The sequence below is a fragment of the Poecilia reticulata genome, linkage group LG4, assembly GCF_000633615.1.
Source record: "Poecilia reticulata strain Guanapo linkage group LG4, Guppy_female_1.0+MT, whole genome shotgun sequence".
NCBI classification, from domain to species: Eukaryota; Metazoa; Chordata; class Actinopteri; order Cyprinodontiformes; family Poeciliidae; genus Poecilia; species Poecilia reticulata.
In genome coordinates this window covers 28,692,323-28,711,453 of record NC_024334.1, presented here as the reverse complement: position 1 = coordinate 28,711,453, position 19,131 = coordinate 28,692,323, and the positions used below count along the sequence as shown (strand labels likewise).

Sequence of the window (19,131 nt, the reverse complement as noted above, 5' to 3'; positions counted from 1 at the left end):
GATTAATATAAAAATTTAACGGAAATAGATATATTATTATCAATAAAATAAAATGATATTTGGAGACAGAAAGTCTAAAGGTATCATTATGAAGGAGTCTGCATCAACAAATTCCTAGAGAAAAAGGAATTATTATGTCCTACTCCGTTGCACATTTCTTTGAATCTGTACTGTATTTTTGATGCTGTAAATTTGCCATTTCTGAACATTATTTTTTCTTTTTATATTTATACCTCTATGCTTGTTTTCATTTCCCCTGTCACTTTGCTGCTTTTCTATTCTCTGTTCTAGTGTATAGTTTGAAAATAATTGTAAAATACAACTAAATCACATGAATACTTTGTGATTGACATAGAAAAATGTTTAGAGAAATAAAATACGACACATATTTAAAATAAATATTGGAAATAACAAGGGCAACAACAAAAAGAAAAGCAAACCATATAATCCATGCAAAAATATTGAAGAAAAAAGTTAAATTATTTCTGTAAATATTTGTAAAATGAAAATAAACTGAACATGAATTAATAACATACCTTCACATTACCTAAATGCAATAATAATAATAATAATAATAATAATAATAATAATAATAATAATAATAATAATAATAATAATACGTTGCCAGTAAACATAGATAACCTAATAAGTATGATAAACTATAACATGCATATATTTCAACTTTTAACACGTGACTGACTATTACATGGACATTGTATTAGTTGAAAAAGAGCGTCACCGTGTGGTGATAAAACAGGCCACAGTGAGTGTGTCTATTTCTTATGGAACGGAGTTCCAAAGTATGTGAAATAAAATTTAAACTAAGTGCTTTTTTATTATTATTTTTACTTGTTTTTCAACATATTTTTTAGTGTTTCCCTTCAGGTATTTGCTGTTGCTGAAAGTGGTTCGCATCGTGACGAAGGCTGTGACGTCATTAACAGTCGACGGGACATCGTTTTATTCGGATTGACTGGTCGGTGTGTAACACCATAGATCAAAGAAGACCGAGGAAGAAAATGCAGCTCTTCGGTAAAATGTCTCTTCTGCTTCTGGGGATTTCAATGTCCCTGTGTGTCTCGGCCGAGCAGACAAAGGTAGTGGAGTTCAACGTCAAGCCGGGAGGAGTTGTGCACACTTTCTCTGAGAGACTCGTAAGTTGCTTTTCTTGTTTTCTGAAGCCACCGACTGCTCATTTAAATCGAGTTGCCTTGGAAACGAAAACTTGCCGATATTTTTAACCCGAGCATTCCTTTATTCTTCAGCTTTACAGGAAGTCATTTCATTATGTAGGTCTGTGTAGTTCACTGACATTGTTATCGAGTTAAAACTGTAAAAAAAAAAAAAAACATAATCCATTTTTATCTTTAAAATATACACGCTGAATATGTCAAGATTGGCATTTTTTGCGATAAAAGCGGAAAAACTACATTCCATCGGTCAGTTGTAGTCGCGGATTGATGACCACACAGCCTGTGAAACGCTGACACGTCTAAGCTCATCTGCCACAAGGTCTTCATTGATTGGATGATACTTTTTTTTATTATGTTTTTGTTTTTTTTAATAGCGCTGAACAGATTTTCATGAAAATAAGCCTAAAACTTTTGAATGTTTAATGTACAAGCATCAAAGAGTGTTATATGGAATATCATGTTGATTATTTGAAGCTATTTCCTCATGTTTGGAAAAAGTCTCATCATGGCATCATTACAACACAATTGACACGAATGAGATTATTTCTTACTTTGTTTGTGTGCTTTTCCAATGAATTTCCAGTGAAACGTTTGATGGGGTGATTCTTATTGCAGACGTTTCAAGAACCGGTATTTTACAGGATTCCTCCTTTCCTCGTTCCTTTTCAGGTTTCCGTGTAATCCTAAAGTGATCTTCATAAGAAAAGCTCTTCAGGCTTTCAAAAAGTATTTTAAGAAATGTATTCAGTAGAGGTGTGCCGATCGATCGGCCACCGATCATAATCGGCCGATTTCCGTGAAAAAGTGTATGATCGGTGATCGCCGATCACGGTCTCTTGTTGCCGATCACACAAACCGATCACCTGCATCTCATTTCGCAGTCTGCCTGTGCAGCTGGTCTCCTCTTTCCTTCATTCTGCCAAACGCGCAGCAACAAATCCTAAGCGATGTCGTGTGGAACTATATCGCACTGAGTGAATGGGGAAGTTTGCGTGTTGCAGCGGAAAATTGAAGCATGTGGGGTGAAGCAGGTCAAAATGCATCAACACAACGAATCTAATATGACATAAAAACAATGCCATACTTGACGGAGTTTGGCTATATCGTGGCTCACTGCAGTAAAAAAGACATACGGAGCGATCAGATAGCAGGTAAAGCAGCACGTAAACCTGGATTAGCATGACGGTCAGAAAGCTAAACAAATAACCCGCAAAATTATTTAAGTCTTCGAGCTGCGACGTAAGACGCTGGTTCTGCTCTCGCTGTTGAACCGCTGCTACGCGCCTGTTTAGTTTAGTTTTTTTTTCTTGGAAAAAGTTATTAAAAACAAGTTTTTGTCTAAATTAAGGTGAATTCATGGTGTCTTTTTCCACATAATGTAACCGGTAGTGTTCATGATTAAAAAAAGAAAATAATTATGTGATTGGTATCGGTGATCGGCCCTCATGGGTGATCGGAATCGGAAGGAAAAAACCTGATCGGCACATCTCTAGTATTCAGACTTTTCAGCCTCAGAGGACTTATAAATAATTCGGAAGGAGAAAACTTTCTAAACTCAGAACTAGCCCCTGGTGTTTCTTCATGTAACAATGAACTTGGACACAAAATGCCAAAAATAGCACTTTTGGCATTTTTCGACTAGCAGTCTGTGATAACGTTGCAAATGCTTCCCATTTATTTAGGTTATCTATTTAAAAAAAAAAAAACACCAAAGGCTGAACTGTTTGAGTGACATAAAATAATGTCAGAGACTCTCTTACTCTTTTTAAACACGACTTTCATTTAATAGTAATCTTGTTTGAATTACTTTTTTATGTTCTCAGTCAGTTAATAAATTCATTTGTTGTTAAATATATATAAATAAATGTATTATTAAATTAAGTTTTTCAGACTTTATACTAATTGTCATTAAACCTCTCACTGTCTTGTTTCAGAGCAAGTATGAGTGCATCTTCACCTATGCTTCACAAGGAGGAACTAATGAGGTATGTGTTGTCTCAATCACTCAGACCCTAAAGTTTTATTGACTATTAATCCCAGCTGGCATGACGGTGAAATATTGCTCTGCTCTAAAACAGCAATGGCTGATGAGTGTGGGCCTGAGCGAAGACGACCAGCTGTTTTCCTGCTCTGTGTGGAGGTGAGACGGACAAAACTTGACGACACTTAATCGATTTGCATTCAAAACATGTCTTCCCCTGAAACGAATGCTTTAGGTCTGTCCTGATGAGGAAGACTCATTCCCATAATGTGACTGTGTGAACAGATGTGTGTCCTCCTCTCAACATGAGTAATACCTGCCCACTCACCGAACCAAACTGTGGTGGTTCCTCCTCTTCACTTGGCCGACTCCGTCCTCATCATCGCAAACGTGTCCCATCTGCGGCTCCTCCGAGTCACCTGATTGATTTATTTATTTTTTAGTCAGTTATGACAGTTGCAGGGAAAAAAAATCAACTAATACCTCTAACAATGTCTTTTTGTTAGATTCAAATGTGTAAGATGATGATAAAAGTTTTAATATCACTCAAAGATAACCTGGATTTGTAGAAAAGCTTTGAACGGTTGTCATTAATGATTTATTAAGAGGAAAAAACCCAGTTTGCATTCACCTTCACGCAGGGTCAGGTTGGCATGACCCTGTGTGAACCCCTAAACCTGGTTGTGCAACTCTCTGCAGCAGCAACTGTGGTCAAGCAATACCCGGCAATTTTTCATTATTTGTTTCATTTCGGAAACATGGGAGAAAATCTCTTGGGTATAACCCGTCTGACAACATGAAGCATACCGAAAGATCATGTGAAAACGACTCATCATCGCCTAAGTAACTTCAAGAATAGATGAGAAACAGAAAGTCTGTAACATCTGTCTGTCTGGAAAGGGTTCAGAGTCAGAGCCATTATTCACAAATGGAGAAAAGTTGCAGCTGTGGGGAATTTTACCAAGATTGACCAATCTTCCAAAAATTCTCCTAAGAGTGCATTGACGACCCATCCCAGAGGTCACAAAGGAACCCAGAACATCTGAAGTCCTGGAGGTCGCCTTAGTAAAAGTGATGATTCAAGAATAAGAAAAAGCAAATGTCAAACAGAAGGATTGGATTCCTTTAGATTTGTTGTAAAAGAGATCCAGAGTGTCAGAAACGCACCGTCATGTGAAAGTCTAGAGCTGCTTCGCTGCATCAGTGGCCAACATTCAGTTTGACATTACAGATGGAACGTGATTTTCCAGTGACAAACTTTAAATCTTCTGACATTTTGATCAACATGCTTCTCATCTAACCTTACAAATATATTGCTATAAAAAAAAATCTTGAAAACAGCAAGTCTGACAAATGACAAAATAACGTTGGGGGGAGGGTGGGGGGAAACTGGTGTAATGCAGCAAGTCTCATCTGAACGACTCAAAACAAAATGAAGGTGGCCTAGTCAAAGCATTGAGATGCTGTACATGACCAATGTGGTTAGAATAAAACATTTCTGTGAAGAACGGAGGGCCACAGTCAAATAAGAGTAACTGTTAAATCGGTTAACTGCTGTTTGACTGTATTTTTGTTATCTGATATAAAATGATGTTTGATCTGAAACATTCTGAAACATTAGAGTATGATGGAAAGTAAAAAAAGAAAGGGATCTATCAGGGAGCAGTGCACACTGAAGAGACTGTGTGTTGGGATCATTATTGTTTAAACATTTGTGTCTTTAATTTCTTTCAGGCCTCAGGGAAAATCATACCTGTTTTTCACCCAGTTCAAAGCTGAGCTGAAAGGAGCCAAAATTGAATATGCCAACGCTTTTGTAAGTATGAAACCAGGCTGTTAATTTCTTCTTCTTTTTTTTTTTTTTGCTTTTGTGGCTTTGTTTTTAATGAACCAATGTTGTCAGCTGATCTTGATCCCCAAGGAGCGATGGCCACCTCACCAGCTGAATACTGATGAGAGCCAAACGATAAGTTGATCAAGAATCAATAGTGGCATTAAGCCACATGAAATTGGGGCATAAAAACCCCGTCCTGCATGATTTTATAGGCTTGACCTGTTTGCCTTTAACTCTGCGTCCTTTAGAGATAAAAATCTTATTTCTTGACAACCTGCTGCCACAAACCCTCTCAAGCCGAGGCAAACTAACGAACAGCATTAAAGAATTGCTGCTTGATGTTTCCATTCTGCCTCATACGCGCTGTCAGTAGAGAGATAAAAGCTTTTCATTACTCGGTATCTGCACAAATGTCAGAAAATCAAGGCGAATTCCTGCTGAACATCTTTTTGCACAGCCGGCAAATAATGAACATTTCAGCCAGCCACACGCATGTCAAACTCGAGGCTACTTTCATGTTCTGCAGCTTCATATTTCTTCTTCTAAGCAACACATTTTGGTATCAGATGGGGGGTAGAGGGAGAGATGTCACCATTGATGCTTTGATCTCGTTTTCTGTGACAAAATAGACATTTAATGGCAGAATTTGTCAACAAAACCATGACTTTCCTAGATCAGCATGAAATCATCTAACGTATGGCATTAGTGAAGGGATTTATTGTACGTCTGAGTCACAAAGGCAGTCTTAATATTCATCCACCTCATCTCAAGCTGTATGGAAAATCCTTTTATCATGTTCCAACTCTGGATAAATGTCTATGGTTATTATTTGTTATCTAGTTGAAAGAACTGAGATTTCTTTAAAAAAAAAAACTTTATTATTGATTTATTCAGCATTTAATGGCATCTGTTCTTTTTTTTTATTTATTTCCACATTATAACTTTATTTCTGGATTAAGCACCCAGACCGACTGCGAATATGCAGATAAATTCTTTTAAAAAACATTTCACTGGCCTCTGAAGCTTCTAAGATCAGGATTTTCCACTGTACCTGTGGTTCTTAACCTGGTTCTGACGAACACTGTCATAAACCTTAAAAAAATCTGGAAAAGTTCAGGAAAGTGTTGGGACTTATCTGTTTGGAAGTCCTCCAAAGTCTCCACTAAGAAACTTCTTAAAGAAGGGAAAGAATGAAGGGAAATTAATATCAGTTCTTCTGCTACATTCGGTTAATATTTTTTAGTCAGAGTAGAGGTTTTGGATGCTAACATAGCATTTTCACACTATTAAGTTATTGGTAGTATTTTTAAAAAATTGTGTCTAAATTACGGGGGAATTTTTGGATTAATCTCATGTTTTTATCCGACTACCAGAATCTCTGCCAACAATCCAACCTGATTTTAATTAGTTTTCTAAATGTCTCTTCCTCTCATCCATTAAACCCACTATGAGCTCCACACCTCTGCATGTTTACAGCTTTCATCCTCTAACAATGGCCTCAGCACCATCCCAACGTTTTACAACTTAACGCAAGTCAGAAAGACAAACTTTTATTAGTTTTTGGAGTCCGACTTGGAGTTGCATCTCTGCACGTAATGTTTTCAGTGGAAGGTTAATGTCCGGACGGTCACTTCGCAGCGGTCTGCCGTATCTGATGCGGTCGTGGTCTGCGAGGCGATGCGAGGCACACCTTGACACGCCTCCTTTCCCCCAGCAAGGACATTCCTGACACTCGCGTCATTAGAAAGAGAGAGAGAGAGAGAACATGTTTCCTCCTCCTGCTCTGGCTGTGTGCCCTGCACGGAAAAGACAAACAGAGAAAATAACTTCAGAGTGAGGGGACTGAAACAACATCGCATACACAAACACATCTCTGACCTTGATGCTGAATCGGAGTTCTTTCCTCTGTTTTTTTTTTTTTAGTTTTTAGTTTTTCTTCCTTCCTGTGCAAATGACATTGTTCTCTGTGCCGCCGCCTGTTATTTGTTTTTTGTTTTGTTTTGAATCTCTTGTTTTTGTTTTCCACCGTTTCCTCCTCGTCGTTTGCGGATGCGTCTCCAGTCAGAAACGGCAGTGTCAGGCCAGCGTGACGTACCTCTGAAGCCAGACGAATTTACCATAGGAGAATCAACAGGTGAGGAATTGATTGTGTCTCCAAGTGTTCAATCAACTCCCTCTGCCTGTCACATCGGTCTCTTTCTCTGCCTCCACACACATAGCCCCAGCCCTCCCATTATCACGTTGCAAGCTCCCTGCAGCTTCCCCTGCGAAGCGTGCGCTCCAGCTGTGAGTGGGTTTTCACAGTCGTCCCCGTAGCATTATTTGTTGTTCTCTGGCTCCCGCCGAAATCCCCAACTGGGGCTTCAGTTGCAGCCTGTGATTAGCAGGATTTGACTAGTCACCCCGACTGGCAATTTACTTCAGCTGTCATTTTCAGCAGATTAGACGCTAAAGTACAGAGGCTTACAGGCTCCGAACTCGGCGCCGATGACGGACTTAAGGATAATCCCATCACTGAGAAACAGCGGGAGCGATGAATTCCAGGCATAGATTGCTTATCGGCGTGTAGTACAGTATGTAAAGGGCTTTTTAATTACTACAGTCCTAAAGCACTTTTTGTGCTCTTGCTGCAACACACAAAGGCATGTTCAGGTTTCGGTAACCCAAACAGAGACACCTGTTGGACAAAATAGTAACTACATGCAAAGATATGCTGAAAGCATTGCCTTATTTTAAAGCTATACAAACCAATCATTGTTTTCTTTTTTCAGCTTTAAAATATTTATGTTTTTATTTTCTGGTTTTCATCAGCACTGCATGCGTCTCTATTCTTGCACTGAATAATTTATCCAAATCCAGACATTTTGCCTCACTTGCTGGCCCTTAATTGTCTGTGTGATTCATTTATTGCTGCACTCTGAGTTTTCATTCTCCATCTAGTGGCAGCTGTAATTATAATGCTCTTTTGTTAGGATTTTTTTTTTCCTGAAAGCTAGGTGCAAATAATTTAGTTAACTGGTTAATTTTAAAGCAATTTCATATTAATAGAGGCCATCTTTCTACTGTGGGAAAAGATTTTGCAACAGAACAACAAAACAAAAAATATACTAATTACGGACAGTAAAAATGAACCTTAACTTATACGTTATTCTAACCTTAACACACTGAGCTCAGACAAATAACACAGCCTGTCCTGTTACAAGACAATTCAGGACAAATTACCTTTTTTTTATTTTTGTTATTCCAAAACATCTGTTCAAGCAGCCATGATCTAATCACAATTTGTGTTTGAAAACATATCACAATAATCAGTATTACTGAGCTTTACAGTTATCATGGTTATAAATATTGTTAAAATGTGTTGAAATTATTGCTACAATGGTGTTATTAACCGCTTTGTGTTGGGTTATGTCAAGTAGTTTTGCCTTAATGTTTACAGAATATTTTCTTTGGTTCATACTGTTTATGATTGTACTGTTTGTCTTCAGATTAAGACTTTATGTCTCACTAACATTACATGTATTCATAGATACAAAATAATATAGACACTGGAAAATGTTTATACTGTTTTATTTATGAAAAGGTAAGAAGAAATAATGTTCCCATCAAATCAATTTTGTTGCAGTATCCAAAAAATGTCTGCTTATCCAAACGTCATTAAATTAACTGCTTCTGTGGTTGTTTCTATGGCAACATATACTTTCTACTATTTATTGTATGAAGAATAATTAAGTTGTTCTTTATAAATATATAGTTATTTGGATAAAAACTCAGTTAAACAGCCATAACTAAAAAATATTGATATATGATGATATGTTAGTGCTTTGAAATTTATATTTTTTGTCATAAATATGTTTGGAAGATGACAGTTGCATCATGGGAGATTAAAAAGCAGATGCAAGTAAAAGTCAGGGCTTCAAAAAATATTTAAGATTTCTTGCACACACAAAAAAAGAGTTGTTAGACAAAAAACATCTCTAAATATTAAACAGCAGAAATAAAGCAAAAAAAAAAAAAACCATAAGATAAAAATCAAGTTTGTACATTAGCACAGACCTGATGTTGCTCTCATTTTTAAAACGTTTATGTCTCATATTTTTCTCTGCAAAAACATTTCTCTTCTGAACCTCCTCATAGCTTTGATGTCTGATATTTAGCTGACTGTAGGAGTCACAGCTAAAGCAGAAATGATATATATATATCTACATAAATCTAATGGTAAGTGATGTTGCACAGACTCCAGCAGTAATCCACTCTCTCCTTTCTTAATTCCAGTGACCCAAACGGATGGAAAGTTCAACGCTCAGCTTTCCAAGCTGACCGTCATTGGACGGACGAGACATGAAGAGCTGTGATTGGACAGAAGTCTCGCTCTGCTGTGACCAATCACAGCACCTCGGTGAACTGTGCTTCTGCTTGTTGGGATTTCTTCCCGAGAAACGACCGAAAACGGAAGCAGGTTGAAGCTAATATTGTTTTGAGGGGACACGGAGAACCAGTTGTAGTACATATCCAGCCTTTTTCACTCATTTTTTTTGGATTTGTTCTACAAAAGATGAAGGAATCAACTGATTATCCAGACTTTTCTGGATCAAAATCGGCCATTAGATTACGTGCTTCTGTAGTTGTTTCTTAGTTTGTAACATAAAGAGATTCTGGTTTGATCCGGTGGGTGTGGGAATGCATAGCCTGGTGTTGGGATGGGGTCTGTCCAGCTTAGATACATTTTATATTAGCAGGAGATTTATGCATCTTGTGTAATCCTGAGAGGAGAGTGAGTAATCCCTGGTATTGTGAAGCAGCAGCACGCATCCAAACAAGTAGAAATTGCTCTGTCTCGGTGCGATCCGCTCTGCTGTTGAAAGAAGCACTTCAGCGTCTCCGTTTATCTACATCTGCTGCAGATAACTCAAAGCGTCGCGTCTGATCTCTCCAAACATCAGCCAGGTTTTCGTTTCCTGCTATTTCCCTCTGATGAAACTATACCACTTCAAAAAATCCGTCACAAAACAGAATCAAAATGCAAACTGTTGACGAGTTTGAGTCTGCGAAACTCGCTGTATGGTGAGGTTAGTATTAATCCTATATATTAAAACAAAATTATATGACATGGCCTAATTGCTTAAACAGAAAATAATTTATCCTCACTGCTCTGACTAGTATGACTTATTGATAGAATTGGTTATAATAATGTTTTTTAAGAAGTATAATGGCACATTCTTGTAGATTTGAAACCAGAACGTTTTAGCTCATGCCTGGTAAGATGTAGAGTCCTGAAAGGTCTGGAGGAATATGGAAAATATTGGATTTACTCCCTTTTCCACTGACTAAGTGCTAAAAAGTAAATGTCTCAAAAAWAAAAKMWWTTTTTTTTTTTTTTTTTTTTTTTTTTWCATAAATATTGAGGTAAGTTCCTTTATCACATCTTTCCTTGTTGTCCAACTCACTGACTGGAAATAAATTAAAGATGCAAAAAGGGCCATCGTTTCTCTACTTTATTGGCCTCTAACAGTACAAACTCTTAGAACTGCTGGTTCTTAAATTTTGTCAAGCAAACCCATTTATTTTTATTTGTAAAGTCAGATGGTGTGACTTTACAAGAATAACATCTGGAAGATATAAAGTATATTTAATGTAGGATTGTAGATTTCCAAATGGAGCTGATATCACTTTGCTCAAGTGCCAGAAGTGTTGAAGCAGCTCTTTACCCACTGAGCTGAATAATAAAGAAACCTCAGCGTTGCTTTAAGTTTTCTGGTACCAATAATCCCCAACCAGATCAAAGTTTTGTAGTCGAATGTTATAAAAGCAGATGGCAAGCAGACTTCAATCTAGAAATTGAAGTCTGGAACATTAGTGCAGATGTTTAACTCAAAAGTAATAAAATGTAAAGCATGCACAGACATTTGGAGGTTTCTAGATGAGGAATAAAAATGCCAGCGCTCGCTCCCTCTCGAACCTCTGGCTTTCATCTCTCGGTGCCACATGTGGGGATCAGTGAGAATATTGTGCAGGTTTCAGAAGTGCTTCATTATCACATGCCCCTCATCTCCCTCTCACTCCTTCTCCCCCACTTCTTCTTCTCTGCTCTCCCCTTTCTCTGTTATGCTCTTTATCTTACCGGCATTGATCCGAACCCTCAAACAGCACAAGTGTCCAAGGATTGAATTCAGATTGGAGGATTTCTCTGATTTGACTCTGCTCTTGGATTAGCTGGGATAGGCGGGGTACCTTCGGTGTCTTTCATCTGGTGTCGAGGCGATCCCCCGGAGTGGAGGAAACACCGAGTCCCTTTGTCACCATCCAGGCTCTCTTTCTCTCTCGGGGTGATGTGGGGGGGGGGGTTCAGAACAGGAAAAGATCACACCCGGACCTCGACCTGGCTCTGAGGGGGAAAAAGAAAATGAAAAAATACGACTTGCGTTACTAATTTTGTACATGTATCCTTTCTTTTTCTACCTGTTGATTGCTGTGAATCATGATGATACTTGATGGGTGTTTGAATAAAGACATGTTGTCACCTCGGTGGAGATAACTCTTGTATTTTTGTCAGGTTACATCAGTCGTGGTCTGATTGAAGCTGCCGTAGCCTTGTCAGAAGGGTAAACATGAAAAGAGAGGAGGAATTTGATTGCCTGTGTCGAGGCGTTAAATATTCTGCGCGCTGTCAGGGCCGGGCCTCGGCGAGGATTGCGTTTTTATGTCCCATCTTATCTGCCCAATAGCCGTAATTTCTAGAAGCGCCGCTAATGCATTCCTAATTTGGACCGGTTTAGGGAAGCAGCCAGTGTCGGAGCCTCCAAATGAGACTTATGAGACCCTTTCTGCTAGAGTAATGAAAAATTAGCCTTAAAATGTATTCTGTGAGTGTAGTCAATTAACATATATTGTGCTCAAATAAATGTTTCTAAGAGATAGAGAGCCTCTATTGTTTCCCCGTAATTTCTGGGGGGAGGAAGAAGCTTTGCTGGGAGGATCTATTAAATCCAGAGGCACATATGGGAATGTATGGACTGGCTGATCTTTGTGGGCTTACTGAGATAGAAAGTCACGGGGATTTATCCATCATTATGTTAAATCCAGAGAAAATCTAGATCGTCTGCAAACCGGTGTCTGCTCGCTTGATGCAAGAGTCGCACGTCAGCACTGAAAACTCTCCATTCAGGAGTGTTTTTGAGCCTGAAAATCGCTGCTTTTCGCCTGCTGAAAACTCCCTGGAACAGCGAGGTGTTAATGATTTCCCGACATGCTGCGCAGAACCGACCCGCACCTTCGCAGCAAAGCAGAACCTGTGATTTCTGCTGCAGTTTGACGGCCAAATTCTGGCCCGTTTCTGTTGAGCTGTTTGTTCCTTTGAGTTGTAAATCTCTGCTTCTCAACAGCTCTTTGTTTGCCCATCAGCTCTCTCCGTCTGCGGGGCCCAGAGCTGCCTCGATTCTGTCATCCAGATCCTGAGCACATATCAGCAACTCAGCGTACTGTCTGACAACAGCAGAAAAAGTTCCTTGCATCACAGGAAAAACTATCAGGAGGAACATGCAGGATGTTGTGGAGCAGAGGTGTACTACACAGAGCTCCTGCACAGCTTGTTGGAAGTACAGGTTATAAATAAAAGATGGATGCTGTTATTGTTCTAGTTAGATCCTGGCTAAAAGAATTACTTTGTGAACAGAGACTATAAATATTCCCATGCAAAAGTATTCATACCCCTTCATGCTATGTAACGTTTGTGCACTTGTTCAATTAGGACTTTATGTGGTTGACCAACACAACCACATAAATCTCAGGTGATACAAATGGCATGCATGTGAATGTAGATTGAGTGCAACCGATTGCCTTTACAAGTTCCCTAGCTGTGAAGGTCTTAGGTTTTAAGAAACCTCATGAAGAGTTTAGAGCACGTTTAGGGTCAATAAAACAACATTCCATCTGAAGAGCGGGACCTAAAAGAAATCTTGTTTTAAGTGTGACACAAGCAACATAAAGGACACAGCAGACATGTGGAGGAAGACGCCGAGGTCAAATGAGGCCAACGTTGAACCTTTTAGCCTAAATGCAAAATGTAATGTGTGAAAGAAAAATCAACAATGCACTTCACTCTGTGGAAAGCATCCCCAATGTGACCTGGTGTCAGATATAAACTGCACTGATGAAACAATTTTGGGAGCATCACTTCAGCAGGAACATGGAAGCTGGGAAGACGGATCGGTGTAGGTTCCTAAACGCCTTGTGAAAGTCCAGGCCTAGTTCAACTACAAATCTTAAGGCTTGAAAACTGATGTTAATCGTTTCTATTCACCCAATTTGACTGAGCTTGAGGTGTTTTGCAGAGAAGAAGGAGCAAAATGCCTGTGACTTGATGTGTAAAACTGGTAGATTCACATCCCCAAAGACTTGTAGCTGGAAAGATTGAATAATGATGAAGAATTTGCAAATCTGTATTTTTGGAAACCACATATTTTCCTCCCACGCATTTATTTGCTAGAATGTGTTCGTTTATAAACTGAAGTTTGTGGTTATAAGTTGACAAAATGTGAAAAACGGTTTGAATACTTTCCAAAATACTGTATTGTATTTAGTTTTAGGGATTTTCGGGGAACTTTAATCAGCCCTGTTTGACATAACAGTATTTGGATCTTTGGAGTGAATTACATGCACAGCTAGTGGTCTTTGATGTGATCTGTTATGCATTTATTCTGTTTGTAGAAGTTCAAAAAAAAGGAGAGAGAAAAACATCACTTTCAGCGTTTAACAGACTCTGAGCTAGGAGCAAATGGTTTAGATCAAAGCATATTTATTTGTCTTGATGGCCTAGTAAAAGTCCAGACCAAAGATCAATTGAGAATCTGGCAAGACTTCAGATTTTGGTATCTAGATATGCAAAGCCGTTAGTCATTTTTCTTTCCACTTAACAATTGCGTGCTATTTTGTCTATGACATTAAATCCCCACATAATACATGGAGATCTTTGGTTTTAAAATGACAAAATTCTTCTTCAAAAAGAAGAAAATATTTTACAAGACACTGAAGCTAGTCATGTATGTCATTAATTTAGCAAATATTAGACTATAAAGTTTGCCAGATTTTAACTGACAAACTTTATTCAATAAAAATGAATATAACTGGTTGAATTTAATTAGTTTTTGTCCAGGTTGCAGGTTAGTTACTTATCTCAACTTTATATATTTTAGTTAAATCTATTTAAGTAATTCGAATCAAATCTGTTTATTTATACTGCGCCAATTCACAAAAAAATACTGCTACAGTTCACTATATAGATTCATTATGCAGAAACGTAGTCAATTCATGTCATTCAAAGTGAGTTACATCCATTCTAAATAAGTCCAAGTGAAAAATAATTCACTGATATACAGTTCAAAATAAATCCGTCCAATTTCAAATGGCTTAACAAGCACGTGGCGACAGTGGAGAGTTGATTGCATTGAGTCATTAGCTTTGCACCAATCCATCCTACTCTAAACGGTTATTTATTTTTATTTTTTGGGTAATTCTTTTACAGTGCAGCAGTAATTTCAGTCCAGTTGGCCTGATTGCGAATCAGTGATCCTGGTACCATCTGATGCGTGTTTGTGAGATGCAAAGAAAAAGCCGCTCATTCTTTTTCCTTCAGAGACTCGTGTGGTAATTTGTTCGGTGTTTAATCAAGACTTGTAAAAGAAAGATTTTGCATTCAGGGTGCATGCAGAATATTAAAGGATTTACATAGAAATCTGAGAAGTCTAATTTACTCGAGTCGGTCTCACGTTCTGGTTCTGGAAAATCTGACAGCTAATCCCTATCTGAAAATAGTTTCACATAAAAGCATCGCTCACTCATTCCAGAAACTCTGTTTAAACCCGATAATGCCCATGTCTTGTGAAATGTCTCGGGCGCTAGAAGGACTGATACTGATATGAGAACGTGTGTCGCAGTCAGGCAGCGTAAATATAATGAGATTAACCGCCGATTTTGATCGTTTCATTGAATTTGTTCACAATGGAATAAATTGCAAACTAGCGGCAGCTTTATCCTATTCAAAAAGGTCGGCACAAAGAGAAAAGGATCCAATAAACCAGCATTTATGTCCTAAATGAAACAGCTATTGATTTCCTGTGTTGTATTTATGTAATCAATCTGGCTGGCATTCCTCTCCAACACACCAGCTCCTTATTTCTTTCCTGTTGCATCCCCTTGACATTTAGAGGGGAACAGATGGAGACGGAGGCCAGGTGGGTCGAGCCAGAGGCAGCAAAGGAGATGGGATTTTTGTAACACCGTGGGGCCGGGTGAAGGGTACAACGTATCGCCAGCTGCCCCCTGTCTCCCTTGACATGCACCCCAACGCTGGCCCGAACGTTTCCTCTGTGGCCTTGCCAAGCTTCTCCTTTTATGAGAGCTTTTTCTTGCCTCTAGATGCACCACAGATCCCTGACCTTGCCTCTCCTGAGTGCATTCTCACACCGCCGAGCCAAAGTAGCTCGAGCCGCGCCGACTTCTCATCATAGCATCACGACTCCTGACAGCAATTACCGACCACAGGCGATGCTGATATATACGAGTGACTATGCCGGGATGCATTGGGGTAAGGTGCAATAAAGTAATCACCTCTATCTTTGTCTCGCCATTCTGAGGTGATTGCAGTTTCCTTCAGATTTCTGGCTAATAATGCCTTCCCCTCTGCCCTTTAGCTGTGCAGTCCGTGGGAGTTCTCAGAGCCGGGGTGCAAATTGAACATCTGCACAAAGGCTCTTGTTACCTGAGCGGTAAGCCGGCCAGATGTCATTACGGCCCCGTGCGTGCACCCAGGAGATTTGAGGAGCAGGGAGGGAAAAGGGTAGAACCAGCACTGCAAAAACACAAAACTCTTACCCAGTATTTCTGGTCCAGTTTCAAGTGCAAATATCTCCGTACACTTGAAATAAGACAAAACTAACTTGCAGGCAACTTTTCAGCAAGAAACGAGCTTGTTTTGAGTCATTAACTACTTTAATGTTGATTTTTAAAAAGTGTCTGGTTTCCCATATTTTTAACTTATTTTAGCTGAAAAGTTATTTCTAAATTAGTTTTAATTTATTTCAGAAACTAGACCCAAAAATACTTTGCAACATTTTGTGTTTTTGCAGTCTAGGTCTGCCCTTTTCACTTCATGTTATGAAATCAGGAAGTAGGAGCTTGTTTTAAATCAATAAGTTCTTAATACTGATGAAGAAGTACCAGTTAGTGTCCCATATTGCAGTGCACTATTGTTACTTCTAAATTAGTTTTGTCCTATTTCAAGAGTTCTAAGATATTTGCACTAAAATATAGACCAGAAATACGTGATAAGATTTTGTGTTTTTGCATTCAACTTCTGCCCTTTTTGCTTCAAGTACTCAAATCTCCTGGCAGGAAATAGGAGCTTGTTTTAAGTCAATAATCCCTTAATTATGGAATTAAAACAAAGTACTAATTAGGTGTCCCATGTTATATTTTATATGGGAAAATTTCTTGTTCAATTGGCAGATTATTTCACTTATAACTAGTCCTTTTTCATCAACATTAAGGTGTTACTGACTTAAAACAAGCTCCCATTTCTTGCTGAAAAGTTACTTCTAAGTTAGTTTTGTCTTTTTCTCAAGTATCCTAAGATATTTGCACTAAAAACTAGACCAGAAATACTTGATAAGATTTTGTTTTTTGCAGTGACGCAGTTGTTCTGGACTTACTCACCCTGAGTTGCGTCTGCATCCCGTTGCCCTGGAAACTTGATCTCGGCTGAAGTTGGCGAGCCTTAAGCTGCCTTAAATCACTCCCCACTCCTGCAGACATGTGGCTGGTGCTGTGTATGTGCCTCTGTTCGATCGGCCGCCCCCCTCCTGCTGCATTCTCTCACACAGTGGTTGAGAGCAGCCTTCTTTTCTCAGGGTACGGAGGAGCTTTGCGGGGCTCTTTCACTTTCTTTGTGGGCTCAGAGAGTCTGTGGTGCGGGTACGGCGGGGGCTTGCGGGCCCTGCGGCCCTGGCCCGCGTGTGGTTTGGCTGTGCAGGCGTTCGAGGGTCCCGCTGAGGCCGCTCGCCGCTCTTTGTCGTGCAGGGGCAAACTTTTGGTTTCAAAGTTGGTGGGTGGGCAGCTGGCAGACTGAGGGTGAGTTAGCGACGGCGAAAATGGACCAGCAGATGGGAGATCGCTTTGTGGGGTCTGGAGTGACCCGACTTTGGTCTCTATGATGACAGAAGGGCTGAGGGCGGGGGGTGGATAAGACTTTGGAGACAGAGGGGAGGAAGGCTGTGATCCAGGGCTGCTGGGGTGATGGAGGTTCACTGTCAGCGGAGACAGCCCGGGAGTGGGAGGCCGAGCAGGGAGGCTTCTTTTAGGAGACAGAACATGATCCTGGGTGGTCGGGTTTCTAGACGGAGGGAGGCTGTTTGTGTTCACACGGGACAAAGTTTTTCTAGGGGACCGCCCACAAGTTAATTGAACAGTCCGACTCCTTTCTGACAGAAAGCCCGCAGTAAAGGAGCGCAGCTGCCCGTTCTGCGAAGGCTGACTTCTGCTGTGATCCTCTCTGCTGGGGGTTCCGTAGGAGTCTGCGGTTCCTGGCTGGTTTTCAGCTCCCGAAGCCCTCTGCTGGGCGCCGCGTACTGTCACTTCACTGGAGCTGGAGCCTGAACTGTAGCTGCTGTCGCTGGGAGGCTGAGCTTCTCCTCCAGGCCTCTGCTGCTCCTCATCATCCAGATCAATGGAGGAGGTTAGATAGTCAATCTGCTGCACGACCTAGAAAACACACAGAATGACTTATAAATAAAAACACAAATTATCCGCGACACTCTCCCAGAGGGAATCATTATAATCTGTTGCAAGCAGATTTTGTTGCTGTACTGTAAAGTTCCCAAAGTCGATATGTTTTGAAGAAGCAGAGAGCATTTAAAGAAAAGTTTCTATTAACCAATAGGTAAATTAAATTATCACATTTTTAAATGTGTGTAGCTGCAGATCGTCCCTTTTGTATTAGAAGAAATTGCTTTTGGATTCCTACTTAAGTTCGGGTCAGGAAGTCACTTCGGGTCATCACATCAAATCACACCAGTTACTGGTTTTGGCTTATTTTTCCCTTAATTTTTACAAAGAATAAAATCAGTTAACATAAAGCAGAAGGACTTTTGTAGTTGTAGGTTGGACATTTTCAGATTTTGTCACACTGCAAGCACAAACTTCAGTGGATCTTCTCTGATAATATATCTGTGACTGAATACCATAAAGTGTCTAAAGTGGTGTATAACTGTAGAGTGAAAGGAAACGGCACTAAAATTGTTCTGCACATAATAGTCAACAAAATGTGGTCACATTTTTGTGTTCAGTACACCCAAGAAAAAAAAGCAGCCCTTAGCATAACGCAGCCACTACTGTGTTTCAACAGAACATAGTTTTCCTACCTAAAAAGTCAAATTTTGTTCCCTTCTGAAAGAAAAACCTTCTTCCACATGCTTTCTGTGTTCAATACATGACTTTAGACAAACTGAGCAGGAGCTCTTTCCAGCTATTTGTCATCAGGGAATTCATTATCTGGCCTGAAAGTTCAGATGGACGGTCATGTTTTGGACAGCGTGTTTGTTTGCTGAATACAAATTCAGGCCAGGGGTGGACGATTAGACTTTAAAGTTTTATTAGGTTATCTTGTGGTATGATCGTGGTAATAGTAAAAGTGATGATAAAAAACTATTCATTACTTCTATCCTTAGGTAAGTGTATAGCTGTGATTGCATAGCGCATCCGTTACAGCCCCATAAACACAAAAACTGCTCTTGAAAAACATTCCCATTTCAAATACGCTCCTCGAGGACACCAGTCACATAAAGAATGATTTGTATCACTAAAGTACACACAGCAACTGCATCAAATTTATTGATATTTATCGTATGGGACAAGCAGAGGAGAAAATAATAAAAATAATTCTGATAATGCTGCCAGTTCTCGCCCGGAACGTTAGCTGGAGATAGGCACCAGCACCCCTCCCGACCCCACTAAGGGACAAGGGTGTAAAGAAAACGGATGGATGGATGGATGGATGGATGGATGGATGGATGGATGGATGGATGGATGGATGGATGGATGGATGGATGGATGGATGGATGGATGGATGGATG

General features: G+C 39.7%; 2 protein-coding genes across 3 annotated transcripts in view; one reads left to right on the top strand and one right to left on the bottom strand.

The window, feature by feature from the left end:
- The first annotated feature begins 926 nt into the window (after window positions 1-926).
- On the top strand, window positions 927-10,116 carry mydgf (myeloid-derived growth factor). Its single transcript, XM_008407939.2, has 6 exons — window positions 927-1,154; window positions 3,128-3,178; window positions 3,272-3,333; window positions 4,909-4,990; window positions 7,070-7,142; window positions 9,284-10,116. The coding sequence occupies exons 1-6, from the start codon at window positions 1,020-1,022 to the stop codon at window positions 9,361-9,363; spliced, it is 483 nt and encodes a 160-aa protein (XP_008406161.1). The 5' UTR covers window positions 927-1,019; the 3' UTR covers window positions 9,364-10,116.
- LOC103464098 (actin cytoskeleton-regulatory complex protein PAN1) overlaps window positions 5,025-19,131 on the bottom strand; it is a 21,988-nt gene continuing 7,881 nt past the window's right edge. Inside the window, exons 2-4 of one of the 2 annotated variants that reach the window (XM_008407938.2) lie at window positions 16,718-17,761; window positions 11,240-11,393; window positions 5,025-6,804 (exon numbers count right to left, since the gene is read on the bottom strand). In XM_008407938.2, the coding sequence (XP_008406160.1) occupies window positions 16,877-17,761 (885 nt within the window). In that variant the 3' untranslated portion in view covers window positions 5,025-6,804; window positions 11,240-11,393; window positions 16,718-16,876. Of the gene's footprint in view, window positions 6,805-10,401; window positions 11,394-16,717; window positions 17,762-19,131 lie in introns of those variants that run through there. The other variant, XM_008407937.2, reaches the window with a different exon arrangement.